The following is an 8,153-nucleotide window of genomic DNA, read 5'->3' as shown; positions in this document are numbered from 1 at the left end:
TAATATTATATGGCAATTTCAACGGCTTTGCACCCGGGAGCAGTGAGGTGGAGGTATTGACCTTCATTCCTGAGCGTTTCCACTGTGTTCCATTAAACGGTGGTGGTGCAGTTGTGTTTTCCATGCCACATGTTGCAAAGGATAATGGGCCATCTGTATTCCCATTCAAGTCTATGGAGGTGGTTTAGTGGCAGACTTAGCTGAGACACTGCATGGAGGGTTTGAAAAAACACAACTGTAACAGCCTCAAAAAAATATATATATATAATATACAAAATATATATATATATAATATATTTAACAATATAACAAGCTCTTCGGGGCAGGGTCCTCTCCTCCTGTATCACTGTCTGTATTAGTCTGTCATTTGCAATCCCTATTTAATGTACAGCGCTGCATAATATGTTGGCGCTATATAAATCCTGTTTATTAATAATAATAATAATAATAATAACAGCTCCCATTTGTTTCAATGGTAACCCAGAGTAAGGTGGGGATCACATGGAAACTTTCCAAAACAGAAACTTTTGGAAAATATGCCTAATATTGCAAATGATTCTATAAAACCTGTAACTCTCTCTCAGAAATTATTTGCACTAAACAATCTTAAAAAAAAATTTTTTTGAAAATGGACAAATCATCCTGGCAAAGAAAATCAGCTTAGCTAATGGATCTTTTCTGCAGAACACAACCCCTCCCCCCTATCTCCTGCATAAGAGTTTGAAAGGGGAGAAGACTAGGCTGACAACACTTTATTAATATTATTATTATTATTTTTAGACAGCATTTATATAGCGCCAACATATTACGCAGCGCTGTACATTAAATAGGGGTTGCAAATGGCAGACTGTGAAACAGGAGGAGAGGACCCTCCCCCAAAGAGCTTACAATCTAACACTTTTTAGGATTTTGGTGCAGCAGAGTTGTCAGCTCAGACAAAAAGTTAGGAGCTTGCTGGATTTCCAGTAGATTAACAAGAAATACAAGGGGGATGTGTGTGGGGCAATGTGATAGGAACTGGGAGGGCACATTACCCCCGTGGGGCTGGGCTTGCAGAAAAAGGGCACTATGACTTTTTTGAATCTGATATTGGATGTGCCACTCGCCAGCGGAACAGCCACACCACAAAGCCTTCTTTGGATTGGCCTTTGCTGGTCCCAAATGCTGCCAAAATTTAATCACTTGTGATGGCACAGGGCATTTTTAGACCTAGGCCAAGGCATTTGCCCAGTATGGCCCGCTCTAAAACCGTCTCTGGCGACGGGGCATCAAAGGTGCAACACATCACTGCAACACGCTATCAAGCGACAGTTTTCTTGTTGAAGTTTGTGGTCATACTGGCGGTGAGGTTGCGGTGAAGCTACTGCTTACTTAGCCAGCGAACCGCTACATTCTGCCAAATCTGCAAATCTTCCCTAGGTACCAGCGCTGTGCTGCCAGTGGCAAGACGCCAGTTCCAAGATCTACACGGGAGGCTGCAGGTCTGAACCTGGTCTACCTTAAGATTCTAACGCAGGCGACGTATCACAATATGCCGCTCTCCCTTTGTATATTGACAAAAAATTTATAATGAAAAATATTTTGCTTTTAAATTTTCCCCAAATCGAGGACAGCCAGGTGGTCACATGGTTACATGGACCATGGCATTGTGCGCAGTGACAAGATCCCAAACACACGATGACCCTCTATGTTTACTAAACACAGCCACATTCCTCAGATGCCTCCTCTTCCTCATTCTCTGCAAATTATTTACATCCATACAACTACCAGACCTGTCACTCACTCCCACAGAGGCCATCAAGGTGTAACGCATGAATAATGGCGGTTTATTGTCATAGCAACAACACGCATACCTGGAAGTTATTATGTGCTATGACAATAAAAGAAATATTTACAAGCCAACAGGTAGCAATGATTTTGCAATGCCATGTGTTACCTCACAATATCGTACTGACAAAATGACGTCGCATTATATAACACCCAGCCACGCCTTTCTTGCACAACGCCATATGTACGGTTCTCAGGATGGTAATAACTTTTATAATGAGATTATAAAAGTCCATGTGAGGCCGAGAGTAAGAAAGGGTTAAAACCAATCATTTCTTTTTGCTGTCTGTCATGCTGGGGAAATTTTTAATGACTTCCTGCTCTGGAGGTGTAACAGGAAGTGCATGAAAATCTCTAAAGGGTGATGAAGATTTCACTAAATGAATAGATCTTTGGTCTTTTTATTCAGTTTAAGTGATGGATGATCATATGGATACCCATGTGGTCATTTCTATTCAGCCATCACCCTGGTTTGGTGACACACGTACGGGTTTGGATTTCTATTTCAGGGATCGGAGAGCAAGATAGGTTTTTCAATCATCGGGGCAGAAAGGAAAAAGGAGATCTGAAAGCCTGGGCCAAATTATGGAGGGTTTCCATGGGTGGCATCAGATCTTGCAACTTTCACCCAACATTCACACATTTTCAAACGGAATCTTAGGTGAATCTTGGCTAAAAACATGAATAATTGGACCTGTGCATTGTACATTTTTGTATTTGGTTTATTTTGTAGCAGATTTTACATTTCCCCCTCCCTCTGAGCAGAACTGTTACTGATATGCAAATATTGACTTTTCATCAAATGTCAGACACCATCATCTCCATGAAGCCCAGGCAGGTAGTCATATGTAATAGACTGTAAGAAAAGTGTGCAGGAAAATGTCTCCTTCAGCTTTCAGCTCTCACATTTACAATGTTAAGTTGAAAATGCAACTTTATTTAATATTAAAAACACTTTTATTAAATGGTTGCCAGGAGCAACAAGTCATACGCCGCAGAAAGCTTTACATGCAGCGTAACACTACAACAGGCCCCTCCCACTTATCCCCGTGCAGGCTCCTCCTACTCCTCTCATAGACGCGTCATTAGGCCCCTCCCACTCCTCTCACAAACTCTCATGCAGGCTCCTCCCACTCTTCCTCACCCTTCTGAGCTCCAGACAGACGCTGTCAGGGCGTCACGTGACAGATCGTCGGACTACACGTCCCATGGTGCTTCGCGGGGCGCTGGGCTGAGCTCCTCCAGAGGGAGGTCAGAGAGAGGGGAGCTCGGCTGGGTGGTGAGCGCTGTGCCCCGGCCCGGCCTGGGGGAGAAGGAAGGACATGAGCGTACGGCCTGAGTGTGGAGAGGAGCGCACTCTGACACCCCCGGGGACACCATGACCTCCAAGGGTAAGTGAAGGGGCCCTGCAGGCTCCAGTGGGGGCTTATAAAGGGGGGGGGGGAGCAGTACCTGTGACGGGGGGGGGGGGCGGGGGGGTCCTGTGACTGGTACTGATGCTGAGTGGTCCCAGGAAACTTCCAGGAAGGGGACTTCTTTATGGGTTGCACTGACTTTGGAAGGGGTCTGTAGTTTGCCCAGCAGGGGGAGGGGGGGTCTGCCTGCAGCTGGCATCTCCACTGGTGCCTGGCACTGGGCGAGCTAAGACTCCTGGATGTCTCTGGGTAATACAGGTTTAGGGGGGAACTTTCCCAGCTTGCACCAAGTTCCTAGGGGGTCCTATTGAGGTTGCACCAAGTTTGGAGGCTCTCCTGGCTCAGGGGATGGGCAGGGTTGGCACCCTCTCATGTCTGGCACTGATGCCAGGCAGATTTAGGGCATTTCCTATTAATATGTATGGAGGCCGTAAACGATTCCTATGATGCTGAGATTTGGGGATCTTTTTGAAAGTTCAGGGGGTTTTTGGGATCCGGTATTTCTTCACTCAGTATAAATGCTGCCGAGTAGTTTTGTGGATTTGTTTGGAAGAGAAATATTTATGGCTTGCACTTTGAAAAGTCTGTGTAGTTTGAGGTCGATGGACTTTGCTGCTTTTATGGCATTGGTAAGATCTTTGTAGAAGTTGCAGGTGGCATCAGCGGGCATTTCTACTGGCACCAGATACTCTCTTTGGGGCAGTTTATTCCTTTGTAGGTTGTACTTTATGTTGGGGGAACTCTTTGTCAGTTCTCTGTATACGAGGCATGGCAGAAGTAGCAGCGGGCATTTGGAGCAACACTGACGGTTGCTTTTGCTATTTCTTTTGTTATGATCTAAGACTTGGAGCTGCCGCTGGGATCTGGGGGGCATTTGTTGGCAGCTGATACTGGGGCATTTTATTCTTTTGTAGGTTCTTCTGTTTTGGAGGAACTTTGCCTTAGTTGAACTTGTTTGGATCATGATCTAAGTCTTGGTAGGAGCTGCAGATGGCATCTGAGGGGCATTTGTTGGTGGCTGACATTTTCTACCTTTGCAGGTTGTTCTATGGTTTGGAGGAACACTTTGTCAGGTGCACTTGTTTGGTATTTCTTTGTACTCTAATCTAAGGCTTGGTAGAATCTGCAGGTCATTTCTTGACAGCTGATCCTCATCTTCTGCATCTTATTCTTCTGTAAGTCACGCTGGGTGTTGGAGGAAATGTTCATCTCTGTGCCATGACATTTGGAAGAGGCTTCAGTTTGCATCAAGGGGCTTCTCTGCTGGTGGCTGGTCCTTGTCTTGTAGGTTGTATTATTTATCAAGGCTCCTCATAACTTGTAACTTTTTGTGGGACTTCTTTGTAGGGTCTCCTTCATAGGATGTCCAGGAAATGGTTTGGCAACGGATGGCATCATGGTGCTGATAGGGTGTAGTTTTGGGTACTTGAGAGAGTCTGCAGTCGGCATTGAATGGCTTTTCTTCTGATGCCCACCGCCAGCTATACCTTTGCAGATCATTGTACATTGAGGGAATCTTCTGCAGGTTACTTTGCTGAAGCTCTGTATACAGTTGGCAGGGTGTAGATCGATCTGATGTTGCCGAGGTGGCCGGTCTGCCAATAGCATCAGCAGCATTCAGAAACTTTGTAAGATTTCTTCCTTGTAGGCTACGCTTTGGAGAAAGCTTGATGTGTCAGTTACTTAAGTGAGGAGACTTGACAAAGAGGTGTTTCTCTGAGTTTAGCAGGCTAGTGAGATTTGTCTGGAGGTTGCAAGCTCTCAAGTGGTCATTCATTGTGAATTTTCAGCCTGCTTTTTGTTGGGGGGTCTCATTGTAATTTGTGCCCAGCTCCATGGACTCTTTGTGAGTAAGATGGTTTCCTCATGGTGCTGATGCATTGTCATTTGAAGGAATGCTAATGAAGTCTTCTCTGCACGTGCATTGTGTTCCAGGATTCCTGGCGAGAGGTTCTGTGTCATACAAGCCGTAACAGAGGAGGTTTAATCCTAGGCAGGAAAGGTCGATCATAGAGATGTGGGATGTGAAAGGCAACCGGTGTCTGTTGAATAGATGAAGTCATTGCTAAACCATGCATGGGCAGCACACCGCCTTCTGGATGTATTTGTGTACAGTTCAGGAACCTTTCAGCTGGACTGAGCTGGAAAGCAATTATTAGGAATTAAGAAACACGAGTTTGAGCTGGAACAGTAGTGCAGAAATTAGAAACATATAATTTGTATAACTATTAGAGCTGTCATTCGTTGTTTTCATTGTATGTCCCTACCATTCACTTGGTGGCAGACATTCACTGAAAGACCTGGCCTATACCATTAATATTAACAAGTTTTTGTTTCAGAAAATTTGATTTTCTCTGTTATAAAAATGGAAACCTCATAAGGATCCTCAGGTGGATACAGCCGAATATTGACCACATACTAATCATCCTACGGTGATGGTTTACTTTCTTCAGCCTGCAGTCTACGAATGGAGGTCCAGTATTTTCCCCCGTTTTATTTTTAAGCTGGGTGTGAAGAAGCTGTGGGCGTGTGGCAGCCCCTGTTCTGTGACCCAACTCTTCAATGACCATCCAAAAACAGCCGGGTGGTTACTGAAAAGCTAAAAGGTGCTAGGGAAACGCTTGGAGTCTTATCTGTGGCTCTATTTTCTTCATTAATTTCGTTTCAAGGATCAAGAATTCACTTTAAATCTAAATGTGAGTGAAATCACTGAATCATCAATGATCTCCTAACCTTCATTTTTAACTACAAGACTTTTATGCCGATCTGATTGACCAACATAGAGATTACTTGGTGCAAAGTTCCTGTTTTCCCATGAGAATCTCATTGTGCTGAGGAGGAGGAGTGACTCCGCACATATTCCTGATGGTTCAGACATGGGAATCATTTAACAGTAATTGTATGTTTTTGTTTTTTTTTTCTCTTCTTGCAGTTCTAGTGGGATTATGTGGTTAGCTGAGGTGTGTATAATCTAACGGAGTCCTTTTTATAAGCCATAGCTGATCTTCTAGCTGAATTGTGGTAGAACAGATTTCCTAACTGATATGCTGATATTTCTCATTGCAGTCATTGAGGAGTTAAACAGTTGGGCAAGTATAAATGAATATGGTGATTCAAAGGGTGTGTGATGTCTCGCAGGCCCAAGATATTATGTAAATCCTGGAAATTTTGGTTCATATTAGGGTGCAACCTGTGTAATGTATATCTGATGTCATTGAGTTTTAAGGCCTTGTAAACTTAGTACGGGACTTTGGGGTGCTCTCTAGTGGATTGGCCTTTCAGGAAAAGAACATTAGTCGGCGATTGTTCAGCAGCGTTGGTCACAGCCCTAAAATACATTTATTGTATGGAGTCAGATTGGCTTTTGGCATTGCATTTGGGGTTGTAAGGAGCCTGAAAGCTTAAACTAGCCACAATGTTGCTGCGTAAAGAGATCCTCTCACCAACTTGCACCATTGCACATAACCGCTTTGGCAACAGGGTCTCTTTAATGTCTTACCAGTGACTATAAATGCCACAGGATTTTATTAGCTATCTACTGGGATGGACTGTTTGAACTTTAAGCTTGTGATAAACCTATGTGCCTGGATATCAGGTAACAAGGTCCTCCGACAACCCATCTCACGGAATAAAACTGCAATGTAAGATATACATTTATAAGATAAGTTTGAAACTCGTTCCATGACCCTCCTCGGTCTTGTATGTTCAGTGACGTACAAAGTACAAGTAGAAAGTACAATGTACAGGAGGGAAGAATTCAGGCAATGCGTCCTGCATAACCTATGCAATGAAGCACCTCCAAGAGGCTTCTGGGTAAATACCATTTTGCATGGCACTGCTTTGATTGAATGTTGGACCTCTTAGTCAGGTTTGACCTAGGTTGAAATAACTTTCGGGTCTTGCTATGTTTTCTATATTCACAGCTTACAGTACATTAGCATTGTGGTCAGTAGAAAGAATGGCTCTTAAATGGCTGACCACTGGTAAGAATATCACCCTTACAGATAGCTAAAAAGATCATGGGAGTCACTTAAACTGACCTGAGAGCCACAAACCATTGCTCAAGGAACCCCCAGCAACCTCTGGAGAAAGCCTGGTTGGGAAACATTGCTACATATTTGGCCTCAATTATTGAAAGGTAATTAGCTTCAAGTTGAGTGGTCTATGGCCAAGTGCTACACCAGGCATTGTTGAGTCCAGAATGTATCATCAATCCCCTGGAGATTCTTGGCTTCCTGACGTGGCCCTGTAGCAATGGAAATATAAGTTAATCAGCATCTGGTGGTGCCTTCCAAAGCATCTTTAGGGACAGGTTTTCGTTAATGTAAATACAAAATTTACTTTTTATGTGGAGAGGATTTTTTTAATGCATTTCCTAGTTAGCTTTGCTAGAAGTCTCTGTACCTTCCAGTGAAGTAATCTGAGAAGACCAAATCTACCCTTATCAAATGAGAGCTCCTGGAAACACGGCTAGAGAGAACCTCAAGAGGCCATTTAAAGAGTAATAACACATCCGTGCCGTCCCTTTCAACTTACAGATCTTCAAAAACGGTCAGAGACTGCGAAGTTAGCTTAATACTTCTGGTCCAAGGTCCTTATTTCCCGTCCCTGCTATGTTATAATTGGAGCCCCACTGACTCCATTGCAATCGGCTATTTCAGTTCAGCAGCAAGGACAGGAAGTGTAACGCTCATTATCCAAAAGGTAACGCTGCTCTTTTTCATTTTAGGAGATCCATATTTCAAAAAGATAGCAAGTACCGTATTTTTCGCCGTATAAGACGCTCCGGAATATAAGACGCACCCAATTTTAAAGGAGGAAAATCTAGAAAAAAAGATTCTAAAAGATTATTCCCCTTCTGATCACTCATGTGCCATTCATACCGGTATTCCCCTTCTGATCACTCATGTG

At 43.7% G+C, this 8,153-nt stretch overlaps 1 protein-coding gene across 1 annotated transcript in view; it reads left to right on the top strand.

Annotated features, from left to right (window-relative positions):
• Nucleotides 1–3,004: 3,004 nt before the first annotated feature.
• The window catches only part of OTUD7B (OTU deubiquitinase 7B), a 56,854-nt gene continuing 51,705 nt past the window's right edge, over nucleotides 3,005–8,153 (top strand). The window contains exon 1 of the mRNA XM_072428847.1: nucleotides 3,005–3,218. Within this exon, the coding sequence (XP_072284948.1) occupies nucleotides 3,206–3,218 (13 nt within the window). The 5' untranslated portion in view covers nucleotides 3,005–3,205. The remainder of the gene's footprint in view (nucleotides 3,219–8,153) is intronic.

Source organism: Pyxicephalus adspersus, chromosome 12 (genome assembly GCF_032062135.1).
Source record: "Pyxicephalus adspersus chromosome 12, UCB_Pads_2.0, whole genome shotgun sequence".
NCBI lineage: Eukaryota > Metazoa > Chordata > Amphibia > Anura > Pyxicephalidae > Pyxicephalus > Pyxicephalus adspersus.
The sequence above is the reverse complement of the archived record's forward strand: the minus strand, read 5'-3'. Positions and strand labels throughout refer to the sequence as shown.